Source organism: Oryctolagus cuniculus, chromosome 14 (assembly GCF_051225735.1).
Source record: "Oryctolagus cuniculus isolate XC-2025 breed Fujian yellow rabbit chromosome 14, ASM5122573v1, whole genome shotgun sequence".
NCBI lineage: Eukaryota > Metazoa > Chordata > Mammalia > Lagomorpha > Leporidae > Oryctolagus > Oryctolagus cuniculus.
In genome coordinates, this window is record NC_142880.1 from 38,227,714 (window position 1) to 38,243,304 (window position 15,591).

At 39.7% G+C, this 15,591-nt stretch overlaps 1 protein-coding gene across 7 annotated transcripts in view; it reads right to left on the bottom strand.

Annotated features, from left to right (window-relative positions):
- TNPO1 (transportin 1) overlaps positions 1 to 15,591 on the bottom strand; it is a 91,575-nt gene that overhangs the window by 28,620 nt on the left and 47,364 nt on the right. For all 7 annotated transcript variants that reach the window (XR_016220054.1, XR_016220056.1, XR_016220055.1 and 4 more), the window contains 4 exons: positions 12,702 to 12,835; positions 6,201 to 6,282; positions 2,880 to 3,002; positions 1,452 to 1,570 (listed from right to left, as the gene is read on the bottom strand). Coding sequence is in view for 4 of the 7 variants with exons in the window: in XM_051833248.3 (XP_051689208.1) it covers positions 1,452 to 1,570; positions 2,880 to 3,002; positions 6,201 to 6,282; positions 12,702 to 12,835 (458 nt within the window). In the remaining 3 variants the exon portion in view is untranslated. The remainder of the gene's footprint in view (positions 1 to 1,451; positions 1,571 to 2,879; positions 3,003 to 6,200; positions 6,283 to 12,701; positions 12,836 to 15,591) is intronic.

Here is a 15,591-nt window from a genome sequence, read left to right on the forward strand (position 1 = left end):
AGGTAACCAGAAGAAGAGAGTTAAGCTGGAACAAAGACTGGCGGATAGAGTGAAGGGCCCACCTGTCGGGGAAGACCACAGATTTCTACAGCCAGCAATGGCCTGGCAGTGTAACTTTCCCCAATAATATTCAACAGCCTGGTTAAAGAAGAAAAGAAGGAAAATAGTTCAATTAATCCTGAGCAGGGGAGACAGACCCAGGGTAGTTGGTCAGTACGGTTTATCTGTTGGTCATCACATTTGTGAGAGAAAGAATAAAAGGAAAAATCTGAGATTAGGAGAACACAAAGGGGTCAAGGGCCTTGGCCTATGGGTTCTAAGGTTTGCCAGAATAAGGGCCTGGTAAAATTCAGCAAGTAAGAACATGAGACTGCAAAGTTAGTCACGGGAGTTAACTGGGACCATGGAGCAGTCAGGTATGACTGACCAAGTCCAATCATGCAAGGCAAGTCATTATTTCTGTTATGAAGCTTTCTCCTGAAGCTTCATGGTTTCATGCAACATTAAAGTATTAACAATGAATTTTACTGAATACTTAAATATGCAGTAGGCACTGGGTTGCCTTAAATGGATAATCCACACGATAGCTCTAGTTTATGAAATCAATTTTTTTCCCACATGCCCTGAATACATGGTGGGTATGTGAAATATAGTACTTATACAGGAAAAACAAAGTTAACACAACAAAAATACTAGCAGTGATTACCAAAGAGTGGTGACAATTTAAGTGATTAAAAAAATTTCTGGGGCCGGCGCTGCAGCTCACTAGGCTAATCCTCCGCCTTGCAGCGCCGGCACACCGGGTTCTAGTCCCCGTCGGGGCGCTGGATTCTGTCCCGGCTGCCTCTCTTCCAGGCCAGCTCTCTGCTGTGGCCCGGGAGTGCAGTGGAGGATGGCCCAAGTACTTGGGCCCTGCACCCCATGGGAGACCAGGGGAAGCACCTGGCTCCTGCCATCGGATCAGCGCGGTGTGCCAGCCACAGCGCACTGGCCGCGGCGGCCATTGGAGGGTGAACCAACGGCAAAGGAAGACCTTTCTCTCTGTCTCTCTCTCTCACTGTCCACTCTGCCTGTCAAAAAAATAAATAAATAAATAAAATAAAATTCTGCAATTAATTTTCCCCATGAGGAAATTTTTTTCCAAAAATGAGCATTAATTTAACAAGTAACTTCAGACCTAACTACATTTTTTATATTGTCAAAAAAAAAACCACTAGAATTCATTGTTAAATCCAAAATTATTATTTAGAAAAAACTACCCTCATATAATATAAAAAGTGATAATTGTTTCTTTAAAAAAATTCCTTTTCTTATACCAATAGTAAGATTAAGTCTGGCTTATTTAGAAGTTAACTCCCTGATTACAGAAGAATTAATTTTTTGAAAATATGAAAATAAGGATTCACTGTTAAGAAATTAAGCAGGCAGCATTTACAAGACGGAACACTTACTTTGGGAGATGCCTCACAAGCACATCTTTGCAAATTGGCTGCTCAGCCAAAGTAAGCCAAAATTCACAGGCTTCTAAAGCCACGTTTTCATCTTGATCTTGGGTCCTCTGCAGCATGTACTGTGAACAAAAAGTCCTTAATGTTAAGCAGTTTAAAACCATACAATTACCGTAATTTCAACCCTGTATCAGGCCTTTGTTATGGTCTCCCACTTTATTGTGGTTTTCAACTTACACTTCTGTTTAAAAAAAAAATCCAAGCTGATTCTAAAATGTAGCTAAATTTAAGAACTACTGCTCTAGAATGCTGCCCAATTAAAAGTGTTCAGCACATGTATTATTTATCTGTTTCTGAGTAGTTGTACTTTAAGAAGCCACTGAGGTTTTTGAAATGTATTAACCTTTCAACAAAACAGGTTTACCATGTCTTCTGACTATATCAAGCTACCATCATTCTGATTTCCCAATGTACATCAGGCGAAATATGGGAAACTGATGAATTCCCTTAACTATAACCTCTTCTAGATTGGCATGTCTCATGTGACAAAATAGAACAACACAACAGATGTCACAGGCCAGCCTTCATCACGTACCATGTTAGGTCTTAGCCCTATGCTACTGGAGAACCTCTGAAAAAGAACTGTGGCACTGTAAATTAGGCTCTCTAGGTCTGCCTTGGCAACTAACTGAGAGAATTTAACTTTCTGGTTAACTGCAAACTCTCTCAACAACCTTTCAACCAATCCTTCCTGTCTCTTTTGAGAGAAAAGGCTCATCAGCAAAAATATCACTTATCTCTATCTTGGGCTAATACATACTCTTCTCCACAACTACCTTTCCTAATGCTTTAGAATAGGAGTTACTATGCATCACGGATCCTAGATACCTTCTAGTAGACCTCAGACCTCCATCCATTAAGGGACTGAAAGCAGTCTAGATAATAATTTTGTTCTAAATCTAGATGCCAATAACATAGTAACCTGCCACTTTAAACTCCTAAAGTTTTTTAACCGTTTACTCTAACCTTAAATATATTTAAGTAAACAAATTTATATTGAAGTAAACATAAATGATCTACGCATTTCCTAGTAATTCAGATCAAAAGCTTCCTCCTCTTTTAAATAACTTTCTCATAATATCTTAAATGTCATGAGAGAAAAATCACCACTAAAGACAATTTCTCATTTTAAGAAATCATAATCATTTATACAATCCCTTCCTCACAATAATACATTACATAAACTAGAAAGCAGTGATTTCACACTACACATTTTGTGCCCAAAATTTTCTCAGGGGAAAATATGGGAAAAGAGCTCTTTTTTCTTTGTTAATTTTTTAAAAAATTTTTTACAAATTTATTTTTTAAGGAATACAAATTTTGTAAGTACAACTTTAGGAATGAAAAAGAGATTTTAATTTCTTGTTTTACCTCAACTATATTATGCATGTGAGGAAGCAGGCGATCCATTCGAACTTCCAGCAACATCACAAGTGCCCGGCACACATTTTTCCGTACCTCCGGTTCTTCATCACCAGCCAATGCAAAGAGATTCTATTGTACAAGAAACATATTGCTTTCTAGTTTTAAAATTCCAATATTAGAAACATGTATACACAATAATGTGCAATCTGTAACCTGGTAACAATGAAAGAAACTCTAAGATATAAAAATGACTGAATTGGCCTACAGTATTTGATTATAAATAAAACAACAGAAATACGGAGTAACTGCCAAAGATTATAATTTTGATTAAAGATGAAAAGCCATTCTTTCTGACAGAATATTAGTTGTGTTTTAAGGCAATTTTAGTTTTTAAAAATGAAACCATGTCATTTGGACACAGTAGGCATTTATCCAGCTCACCTGGAAGCAGAGATAATCATTACAACACAATTTGATCTACCTCTCAAAATCACTGTAAGACACTATTCTGAAGGTGGTGATGGCAGGTTCAAGTTCTGTAAAAGCATCCACAACTGGGAAATTAACACCATTTTTACAAACTAACCCTAAATTGCTGCTGCTCACCAAGTCAACTATTGAAAAAAGAATTTTCTGTCAGGTACTGACATCAAAGTTAGTAGAAGTTAGGTCAACCCCTAGCCAGTGGGAGATCTGAATTTGGCTTTCAAGTCTACACTCACTGCAGTCTACCAAAAAGCTTTCACTACAAGAACAAGCAGGCTCTTGTAGAGGTTACAAGCAAGGTTGAGAGAAGAAACAAACAACAAAGCCTTCCTTACCTCACTCATGAAGTTCTACTTTACTTAGACAAACACACATGCATGTGTGCATTTAAAATCAGTAAAAAGCTCATTAAAAAAATTAAGTTAAATCCAATGTGTCCCATTGCCTTTTTTCAGGAAACCACAGAAATGTCTCTAAAATGGAACCTGAAATCTTATTACAAGAAAGACAAAGAAGAGGTTCAATGATTAAATGTAATAGCCTATGAAGTATTGTTGTAGCATTAAAGAAACTTTGGTTTCCCCAAGTCTTGCTTCTACATCAATCTCAAAACTCTGTAGGTAACCAGGTATTTCATGTGGCAAAAAATAAAACTTTCCACAGCAAGCAATACTGATATATTAGATATGTATCTTACATTATATTCTATTCAAAAATTTCCTTAATTTACTGTGGAGAACAGCAACTGGTTGGGAGGAGTGTCCAGTGCCATCACCCTGCACTTTTCACTGTTACTACTGTAATTTGAATGAACACTCAGCTTCCCCAATGTGTAAGTAATAGACATGCATTAATAACCAATATACTTTTCATCAGTGTTCTGTCAGACTTAGCAGATGTAAGTCACAAAGGATCACTGGTAATTGAAGAAAATAATTAATCCACTTATTTATCCAATAAATTATCACTGAAGACCTAGTATGTGTCAGACATTTCTTCCAGAGGTTTACTGCCCTGTGGGATGGAGAGCTGGCTCAATTTTATAGAAATAATAAACAGCAAAAAAATGCTACTTGGTGAGTATAGTCTTGTGGAATTCTTATTTAGAGAATTTCTGAATTTCATTTCCTTGTAAGATGTTGGTGTGTCTATCATTCTTTTTATTGAGCTGTGAAAGAATACCAACCAAATATCCTACTGTATAGTACAACAGAGACTATTGTTACTTTTTTTTTAAATTTTTTTTTAACTTTTTTATTTTTGACAGGCAGAGTGGACAGTGAGAGAGAGACAGAGAGAAAGGTCTTCCTTTGCCGTTGGTTCACCCTCCAATGGCCGCCGCGGCCAGTGCGCTGCGGCCGGCGCACTGCGCTGATCTGAAGGCAGGAACCAGGTGCTTCTCCTGGTCTCCCATGGGGTGCAGGGCCCAAGCACTTGGGCCATCCTCCACTGCCTTCCCGGGCCATAGCAGAGAGCTGGCCTGGAAGAGAGGCAACCGGGACAGAATCCAGCACCCCGACTGGGACTAGAACCCGATGTGCCGGTGCTACAAGGCGGAGGATTAGCCTAGTGAGCCGCAGCGCTGGCCTGAGACTACTATTACTTCTAAAACGACCAACATGAAGTGTTTATTCCATGACAGGCCATTTTCCAATTTATTTATAGCAACTAGCTTTATAATCCAACAGGGTAGGCCAGTTATTAGCTCATTTACAAATGACAAAACAGAAAGCATCAGTTAAGTGCCCACAGTTACACAGCCACTAAACTAAGATGTGGCATTTGAACCCAGTCAGTCTTATCCCAGACCTCTATTAGCAGACACTACACTCTGCCACCTTGAATCCCAACAAGACTGAAAACATCTTGTATGGCAGAATATTTACATATCCCTAGCGTCAAGCACACAGTCCGATTCATAGTAGGGACTCAGTAAAACAACTCATTTGAACTTCTGTCTGCAGGATCCTTCTTAGATGCTCAGAATGGGGTTGGTTAATTTCTAAGTGCTAACAAAAATAATACGGTACCCTTCCTCAACGTATTCTTAAAATTTCTCAACTGCAGTTATCAGTTGAAAAGCAATGAACTAATTTTCACCTGATCAATAAAAAAGTAGAAGTTATTAACAAGCTATAATAATCAGTCCTTTCTACTGCTGTTTTCAAACACCAAAGGTTTTGAAAAGGAATTGTACTGCTTATGTATGGTTTATGGCCAGAATGTGCTGCTCTTCATGTCTTTCTGCTTGTACACTGAGATTAAGTTAAATTTTTCCCTAACACCTCTAATTTTATAACATAAAACCACAGAAACATAGAAATACAGTCATGCATTGCTTAGATGTGTTCTGAGACATCACCATTAGGGGGATTTTGTCAGGGTGTGGATAGGATATACGCGCACAAACCTAAATTAAATGGCACAGCCTACTATATACCAAGGCTATAGGGGGCCACTGTCATATACACAGTTTGCTCTTGATCAAAACATAATTATGTGGTACATGACTGCGTTGTCTCTTTAGTCTGTAACTTCCAATTCCTTACTGAGTAACTTTACCCAACCTCATCAATTCTCCATGTTTCAAATACTGTATGCAAGCTGAGTGATTTAATTTTCACATGAAACTTGAACAGTATACCAATAGATATTTAAATAGTAATCAGATAATACAAAGCACCAAAATTGATGTTTGTATCATGATACCAGTAGAAAAAAATAAGCTTTTATTTTCAGCTACAAAAAAGAATCTATACTGTATCCAATTTTAATGCTATCAGAAATAATACTGACAGTATTTAATATTTCCAAAAACAAAGTGGGGAGAGCAAAGCTTACCTCAATAAAAGAATCAATGTGCAACATCAGAGCCTGAGTCCTACTGATGATAAACTGATTGACACATGCAACAGCGTGAGACCTAGGGACAAAGTATAAAATGTTAACATATGTTCACGGTAACTTTTCTGACTAGAGAAGACTGGTAAGAACATAAATATTCATTCATAAAAGTATCATGGTATACATAGATCCATATGTACATACATGCACCTAAAAAAATGAATCGAATCTCTGTGTATCAAAAATGTATGTGAGGGGCCGGCACTTCATAGCAAGTAAAGCCACCACCTCCAGTGCTGGCATAGCATAGGGCACCGGTTCGAGTCCCGGCTGCTCCACTTCCGATCCAGCTCTCTGCTATGGCCTGGGAAGCCAGAAGATGGCCCAAGCACTTGGGTCCCTGCACCTGTGTGGGAGACCCAGAGGAGGCTCCTGGCTCTGAATCAGCGCAGCTCCAGCTGTTGCAACTAATTGGGGAGTGCACCAGCAGATGAAAGACCTCTCTCTGCCTCTCCTTCTCTGTGTAACTCTGAGCTTCAAATAAATAAATAAATAAATAAATTATTTAAAGAAAAAAGTATGTGAATGATAAAGTGAAAGAAGTTAAGTTGCAGATTAACACTATACGTTAGTTTAAGTAGGTGAACAATGGCTAAAAGGGAATGTGCAAATTTTTAAAGGCAGATTCTTCTGTAAAGAGTAGGTGCTTGGGAGAGGGACACACTTTGTTAGTGTTCTGGTACATTCTCAGTTCAACTTTTCTGGGCCACATTCACTTCCTACTGCCATGACTTCTTCCCTAATTCAAACATGATCTTTTAAAAAATGTATTTATTTATTTGAAAGGCAGGATTAGAGAGAGGCAGAGGCAGAGGCAGAGGCAGAGAGGTCTCCTAACCGATGGTTCACTCCCCAGATGGCCACAATGGCCAAAGCTGTGCCGATCCCAAGTCCAGAGTCAGGAGCTTCTTTCAAGTCTCCCATGTAGGTACAGGGGCGGGTGGACTTGGGCCATCTTCCACTGCTTTCTCAAGCCATAACAGAGAGCTAGATTGGAAGTGGAACAGCCAGGACCTGAACTGGAGCTCATATGTTGGCATTGCAGGCGGCGGCAGCCTTAACTGCTACAACCACAGCACCGGCCCCCAAACCATGATCTCTTACCAGAGTTACTGCAATAGGATCTAATTGGTTTCCTGATTTCCACTGCGTCAACCCCTATTACAACCTATCTGACACACATGAATGAAAAGACCTACCTATACTCTTGTTCCAGTAAAAACTCATCTACTTTTCCTGCAAAAGGCCAAATGGTAAATATTTCAATCTTCAAAGGCTATATAAGACCTCTGTTACAACTTTATTTAGATATAACCTTTAAAAACATAAAAATCATTCCTATAGGACTGGCACTGTGGCCTATGATGCTGGCATAACCATATAGGTGTTGGTTTGAATCCCGGCTGCTCCAGCTCCCTGCTAATGCACCTGGGAAAGCAGTGGAAGATGACCCAAGTACTTGGGCTCCTGCACCCATGTGTGAGACCGAAATGAAGCTCATGGCTTTGTTCTGGCCCATGTCTCGCCATTGGGGCCTCTTGAGGAGCGAACCAGAGGATGGAAGACCTCTCTCTGGGGCCAGCAGTGTGGCTTAGCAGGTTAAAGCCACCACCTACAGCACCGGTATGAGTTTCAGTTGCTCCACTTTCAATCCAGCTGCCTGGGAAAGCAGAAGATGGCCCAAGTATTTGGGCCCCTGCACCTCCATGGAGACCCAGAAGAAGCTCTTGGCTCCTGATTGGCCCAGCTCCACCTGTTGTGGCCATTTGGAGAGTGAACCAACAGATGGAAAATCTGTCTCTCCTTCCCTCCTCTCTATAACTCTGCCTTTCAAATAAATTAATAACAACAACTTAGCTACAAGCCATAGGCCAACTCTGGCTCCATGGGTCAGTTTGCTGACCACTAGCCTAGGCACTGCTTTATGATGGAGCTTCTCCTTTAGCCCCTAATTCCAGGGTCTTTTCACTTGCTATTCTTCACTGTGATTTTTAATGACTTAACCATTGGGGCTGGCGCCATGGCGCAGTAGGTTAATCCTCCACCTGCGGCACGGGCATCCCACATGGGCGCTGGTTCTATTTCTAGTCCCGGCTATCTCTCTGCCAATCCAGCTCTCTGGGAAAGCAGGAGAAGATGGCCCAAGTACTTGGGCCCCTGTACCCATGTGGGAGACCAGGAGGAAGGACCTGGCTCCTGGGTTTGGATCCATGCAGCTGCGGCCATTATGGCCACCTGGGGAGTGAACCAACGGAAGGAAGACCTTTCTGTCTCTCCCTCTCACTGTCTGTAACTCTACCTCTCGAATAAATAAAATCTTTAAAAAAATAAAATACTTAACCATTGCAGAGAAACTCCTATATAAAATACCTCTTTGAACCATTGTCTAGGCAATAGTCTTATTTTTCCATTGTATTTGTCACGAACTGAAATTACTTTATTGTCTGTCCTATCTGCCTTCTCTTCTGAAATATGAGCCACATAAGAACTTCAATATGTTGTAACCACTGTGCCAAAACAGTTGTTTTTTGGTTTAGCAGTTAAAGCAAATTCACATAAATATTTATTTGATGGAAGATCTAATACCTATAACAGTGATACTAATACACACACGAGGGAGCTCAACTACTTAAATGTGTAACACAAATGTTATAGTCTGCTTTTCTCATCTACAAAGTAAGAACACTACAACTCACCTATTTGTTGTGAGGATTCAACTAAATGAGCTACTATGTTACATTTTGGCACAGCAGAAAAATGGGACAGAAAATAAAAGAATATGACTTTTAAAAAGGCTTTTAAATCAAGAACAAAAATCTTTTCTTTTAACTTGTATTTCTTCATGTGCATGTGGGGCAAAATTTAAAAGGTAGAAGTTTCACCTACTTCATCCTCCACAGGCATAAGCCACTGACATTTCCCAAATAATTTTAGAAACTTGAAATTGGGTACTGTTTACATTTTTACATGAGAATTCCCTTGTACCTCATGTCTTTTTTTGTAAAAAGCTTAATAACATACTTCTGTATGTTAATTTTCCTAAACATCAGCAAACAACTAGAAAACTTACCATTTACAACAGCACCAAATAATGTTCAGAAATATATTCAATAAAATGTTCAAGACCTCTACAGTACACATTGAGACCTACTGATTCAAACATAATTCCAGTGTAAATTACAACAAAGCTTTTCATAAAACAAAATGCTAAGGGTCGGCTTTGTGGTACAGCAGGTTAGCTACTGTCTACAATGCCAGCATCCCATATATGGTGCTGGCCTGAACCCTGGCTCCTTCACTTCTGATTCAGTTCCCTGCTAATGTGCCTGGGAAAGCCATGAAGACAACTCAAAGTGGTAGGGCCTCTGCCACTCATAGGAGACCTGGATGAGTTTCAGGCTTCTGGCTTCCTCCCGGCCCAGCTCTGGTCATTGTGGCCATCTGGGTAGTAAACCAGCAGATCGAAGATCTGTCACTCTGCCTCTCAAATCAATAAATAATTCTTCCTACTGTTGTAAGCTTTAAATACTAATTCTCCCCCTAAAAAGGAATCAGACATAGGACAGAAATGTAAATGATAAACCTGGAATCCTATGTCTATCAAAACACTATTTATATTACCTGAGCATTAACAAAGGAAGAAAATTTATTCTTGGTACATATCCATATACTTTAGTCTATTTCTTAATTAGATTTGTCCAGACACGTAAGTGGTATTTTTTCTGAATATTTTTGCAACATGGTTTCTTCTGTACAGCTTTTTAAATAAAAAAACCTATTTTCTTTAGACCCTCTGAGACATTTAGTAAGCTCAGAGTAAATTCTACTAAACTGGAGATAGCCCCTCTCTCCCTATTTTTAATTTGGGAGACTGAGAGACAGAGCCAGCTCCCATGGATTGGCTCACTCCCCAAATGCCTTATGATTGCTGGGACTGAGCGGGACTGGGCTAGAATAGGAGATGGGAACACAATCCAAGTCTTCACTGCCAGGCCAAATGTTCCCAGAAGTCTTAATTCTAATTTTTCATCCTGGACTGTTAGTGCATTTTTTAAATTAAAAATATTTTTAAAATTTGACGAATACATACAGATCAGAGTGAGTGAGCAAACTCCCATTTGCTAGTTCACTTCCCAAATGCTCACAATGGCTCTGGATGACCCATGGCAAGAGCCAGGAGTTGTCAATGCAATCCACTGTGGTGGCAGGAACCCAATTACCAGAATTATCACAGCTGCCTCCCAGGGTCTACATTGGCAGGAAGCTGGAAACAGGACAGGGAGCGAGGAACTGAACTCAGGAATTCTGTTTTGGGACTTGACCATCTTAAAACACCCCCTTTTGTCTGTGTACTTTAGGCCAACTACTGTTTTTGAGTCTTCACATATTCTTGTAAGACGAACTCCTGAAATATAAGATTTCAAAAGATTCTTTCAAAAGATCTGCCAAATTTACAAATTTACTCTAGTCCTTATTATTTTCATTCCACTCAGGGAGAAAATATAAAATTTCCTTCTTATAAATAGCAGCAGTATCAAAAATTTCTTCCAAGCTGACATTCCAGAGTACAATTTAAAAAAAAAATCTATTCTCATAGTTTGAGCTCTAATCAGTTAATTTTTTAAACTATTTCCTTCCTGGGTAGTAATTCATTCTAATATCTTTTAGAAGCTTTGCTGCAATTTGATAAAAGCCTCAATAGTTCAAATATTTGCACTTAAGTATATCAGAACTCAATTGAGAGCTATGTTCATCCTACTAACAGGAAATAGAGGGCCCCTAAATAGATCTACACATACAAGTAATCTCTGGTCACATTGCCAAAGCCATAATTCCACGTAGTGCAGCTTAGAACACTACAAGCTCCAATGGCCACCTGAACTAACAGTGTCAGCCTATACACTAAATTCACACACTAGGACTCCTTACTGATCACCTGCAGACACTGCATCAGCTCTACTTTAGATAGTAGTATGATGTTTTCTTATTCTGTATAAAACCATGCAGCACTGACAACTGGAAGCAACAAAAACCCAAGCAACTGACATTCAACAGATGGAGCAACGACATCCACAGAAGTAAGCCCTTGGTAGAGTCAATGAAGATATTAAAACTACTGTTTGATAGGACAGCTTATGACAGTAACTCAAAAGCTAATATTCTAAATATTTCAGACATTGTACAACAGGGATACAACCAAGATACAGAAATGAACAAAGCAAACTAGGTTCATTTCAGGATTAGTCAGCCAGGCCTACTACGTGATTTTAGGGATGTGCAGAAGCTCTGCCACCTTCACAGCAAAAGATTCTTCTCATAATTAGATGTGAAACTCTAATACGTGAAACTCTTCAATTAAAAGTACTTGATTCAAATGAGAACATATTCTCATTTAAATTCAATCAGTCTATTAATCACAGGATGGAGAAAACAGAAAACGGGCCTGCACTGGCCTAAAAATGAGGGCACATCATTAAGAGGATACTAGATAGTGTATACTTCAAAAAGTTCCTGAAAAATGGAATTAAAGTTAACTTTGTTTTGTTGTAAAAAATTTCAAAGCTCCTACAAAGAGTTTTCAAAAATTTCACGGAAAATATGAGAGAAACTGCACCGATTTCAAATTTTTTTTTTGCATCAAGATAAATGTATCTTTTATTTCCATTTTTTGACAAACAAGAAAGATCTGTTAATTTATCTGAAAGGTAGAGTGACAGGGAGAGGGAGATAGAGATCTTTCATCTACTGATTCACTCTCCAAATGGCCACAACCAGGAGCTTCATCCGAGTCTCCCATGTAGGTACAGGGGCCTAAGCACTTGGCCCATCTTCTGCTGCTTTCCCAGGCACATTAGCATGGAGCTGGATCAGAAGTGTAGCAGGCAGGCCTGGAACCGTGCAGACTCCAGGAGCCAGGAACTCCATCCAGGTCTCCCAAGTGGATGGCCAGGGGCCCCAGGACTTTGAGGCATCATCCGCTGCAGCTCCAACCAATGCTCCAACACGGGATACCGGCATTCCAAGTGGTGGCTTAACCCTCTGCATCACAACACTGGACCCTCCACAAACTTCTTAAAGTACCTTTGAATGCTTAAAAGTGCAAAGAACTCACAGTATTACATTTGATAATCTTGTCCAACTCCAATAGATAAGTATACCCATCTGTTTTACTGGAGGAATTATTACAAAGACACAAATGAAGGTGTTTGAGCTTGGCAAGATTGGTAACTTAAGATAACAGACAAACAATAATCTTGGCCTTAAACAAAAGGACTTGAACATGATCTTTAAGTATCACAAACACAGAGAAGGTAGAGAATTATATCATACATTAAACGGCAACATTTCAAGGGTTTCGTTATTAAAATTAGGTAAAGTAATATAAGATAAGACAGCAGTTAGGTTTATATATAGTTTATAAATTAATGCTGATTTTACCTTATTTTGGGACTACTATGCTTGAAGAACTGCAAAAATTTGGGAATCATGATGTTGAGAGGACGATCTAAAACATCGCTATCTAAAATCTCGGCGGAATCTTCACATATCTTCTGAAGGGCACCAAATGCTCCCTGTAAAAGACAATAGCTAAATTATTAGACTTCATTAAAAATGAAGGCACTTAAAAGCAAAATACTAATTTGTAAGAAAAATTTTTGAGATTAAATCTAACCGCAAAACCTCGCTCTCCTGAAAGTCTTGTCAGTTTTAAGATAACACAAATATCTCTTACTAAATACCAGTTTGTTAAAACTGAATGTAAAACCACACTGATACAGTGTATTTAGCCATTATAACACTTTCTTGGGAAAGCATACAGTAAGTTAATACCATTTAAAAATTACTTATATAAACCACTCATTGGGGCTGGCACTGTGGAGCAGTGGCTGAAGTCACCACCTGCAGTGCTGGAATCCCATATGGGCGCTGGTTCAAGTCCTGGCTGCTCCACTCTGATCCAGCTCTCTGCTATGGCCTGGGAAAGCAGTGGAAGATGGCCCAAGTCCTTGGGCCCCTGCACCAGTGTGGGAGTCCCGGAGGAAGCTTCTGGCTCCTGGCTTCGGATCAACACAGCTCCGGCCACTGCAGCCCACTGGGGAGTGAACCAGTGGATGGAAGACCTCTCTCTCTTTCTCTGGCTTCCCTTCTTTCTGTGTAACTCTTTCAAATAATAATAATAAAAAGGCAAAACAAACAAAAAAACCACTAATTGGGTAACTAGAAAAAAAATCTGTTGAGAGGGTAGGCAGTTAAAACAGCTGCCAACTATTTAATTCTAACCATTTTTATATCAAAGGGGGACAATCCAAAGCCCTTGGGCATAAAATATAAACCACCAGTTACCTCAACTGTTTATCTTCCAGCTTATGGCTTCATCAGCAGCAACTTGGTGCTTATTCTTGCTGGTATAGTTCACTTAAAAGGTGGCCAAAAGAAGGTGAAGTCTCTTAAGGACTCTCGATGTCCTTTTAGAGTTTATAATAACTTAATTTGCGTATTAAGTTTAAAATTTACTTGCCAGCTTAAAATGGCTACCAGTGAGTATTATGGTTTTTTTGGGAAAAAAAGTTTTAGTTCTGAAAGCCTGTTATACTCAAATTAAATGCCAACTTATTCCCTATGACAAAACAAAAAACCACAGTAAATATTTCAACTGAGAACGAAGACTTAGCAATCACCTCATAACAAGAGCTGGAAAACCCACATCTTTAGTTCAGACACATCGGCTACTGCTTATTAAAAGCACAACTTTATGTAGTAGTAGTGGCTCCACAATTTCACAATTATTGCAGTTTAAGTTTATTTTGGAAAGTGCTTGTTTAAAATTTTGATGTTTTTGGGCTGGTGTTGAGGCTTAGCAGTTTAAGTCTCTGCTTGCAGTGCCAGCATCCCATTGAGTGCTGGTTTGATTCCTGGCTGCTCCACTTCTGATCCAGCTCTCTGCTATGGCATGGGAAAGCAGTAGAAGACGGCCCAAGTGTTTGAGCCCCTGCACCCACGTGGGAGACCCAGAAAAAGCACCTGGCTCCTGATTGGCCCAGCTCTGGCCACTTGGGGAGTAAATAAGCGGATGGGAGACCTGTCTCTCCCCCCTTCTCTGTAACTCTACCTTTCAAATAAATAAAATAAATCTTACAAAAATTTTGTTTTGGTCTTTTATGTTTACCATGATACCAAAGCACTGTTTGTATGTAAACTGCTACATGATGACTAATTCTTCTAAGTCAGTCTTTCTGTAACCTTGTAAATTCAAGGCATTATTTTGTTTTTGTGAGTATGAAGGATACCTTTTTTTCCTTTTAGGGAGACAGAAAGCCACTTTATAAACAGTATTTTGCTGACTCTCCCTCTTTCCTTTTTCTTCGCCAAGACATGCCAGGCAATAGACTACAGAGCCATAGGCAACCTGATTTCATTCTGTACGGTTATTCCTATGCCTCTCTGCCTCCTAGCCCCACTCTGTTTTCAAACAGAACGGAATCATTGTTTTGGAAAGTCAAACCACCTAAAATGGTTTCCATTTAAATAGCTTCTGCCCAAACTGAATGCTGCAAATGAAAGCGGTACTTAAGCCCTTACTGACAGTGAGAAAGTATATAAGAAAGCTATATACATGTCCTCTTACCTCTGTGAATGGTCCATGGCCAAAACCAAGAAATCAGTTAATGCTTGACTACAGGTTGACAAGTTAAGACATACCTAAGCTATGTCATTTAATAAGAAGCAAAAAAACTAAAAATATAGAGAAGCTAAAAGAGTGCTCATGGTCTGGGATTTGGTAAATCTCAGACCATCTTTAAAAAACATCACATCAACTGATTTTGGCAACAGCTATTTATTATGTATGTACACATTCAAGAGCAATTTCAGAATAGAGGGTATATAAATAGTAAAGAAGTTTTATAACATAATCTTTATAGAAAAGCTAAATAAATTATCACAAATGTAAAACAAAGGTGACTTTAAGTTTCTAAATTTTTTTCTAAAGATTTTTTTTTTTTTTTTTAAATTTTTATTTTTTGACAGGCAGAGTGGACAGTGAGAGGGAGAGACAGAGAGAAAGGTCTTCCTTTGCCGTTGGTTCACCCTCCAATGGCCGCCGCGGCTGGCGCGCTGCGGCCGGCACACCGCGCTGATCCGATGGCAGGAGCCAGGAGCCAGGTGCTTCTCCTGGTCTCCCATGGGGTGCAGGGCCCAAGCACCTGGGCCATCCTCCACTGCACTCCCTGGCCACAGCAGAGAGCTGGCCTGGAAGAGGGGCAACCGGGACAGAATCCGGCGCCCCGACCGGGACTAGAACCCGGTGTGCCAGCGCCGCTAGGCGGAG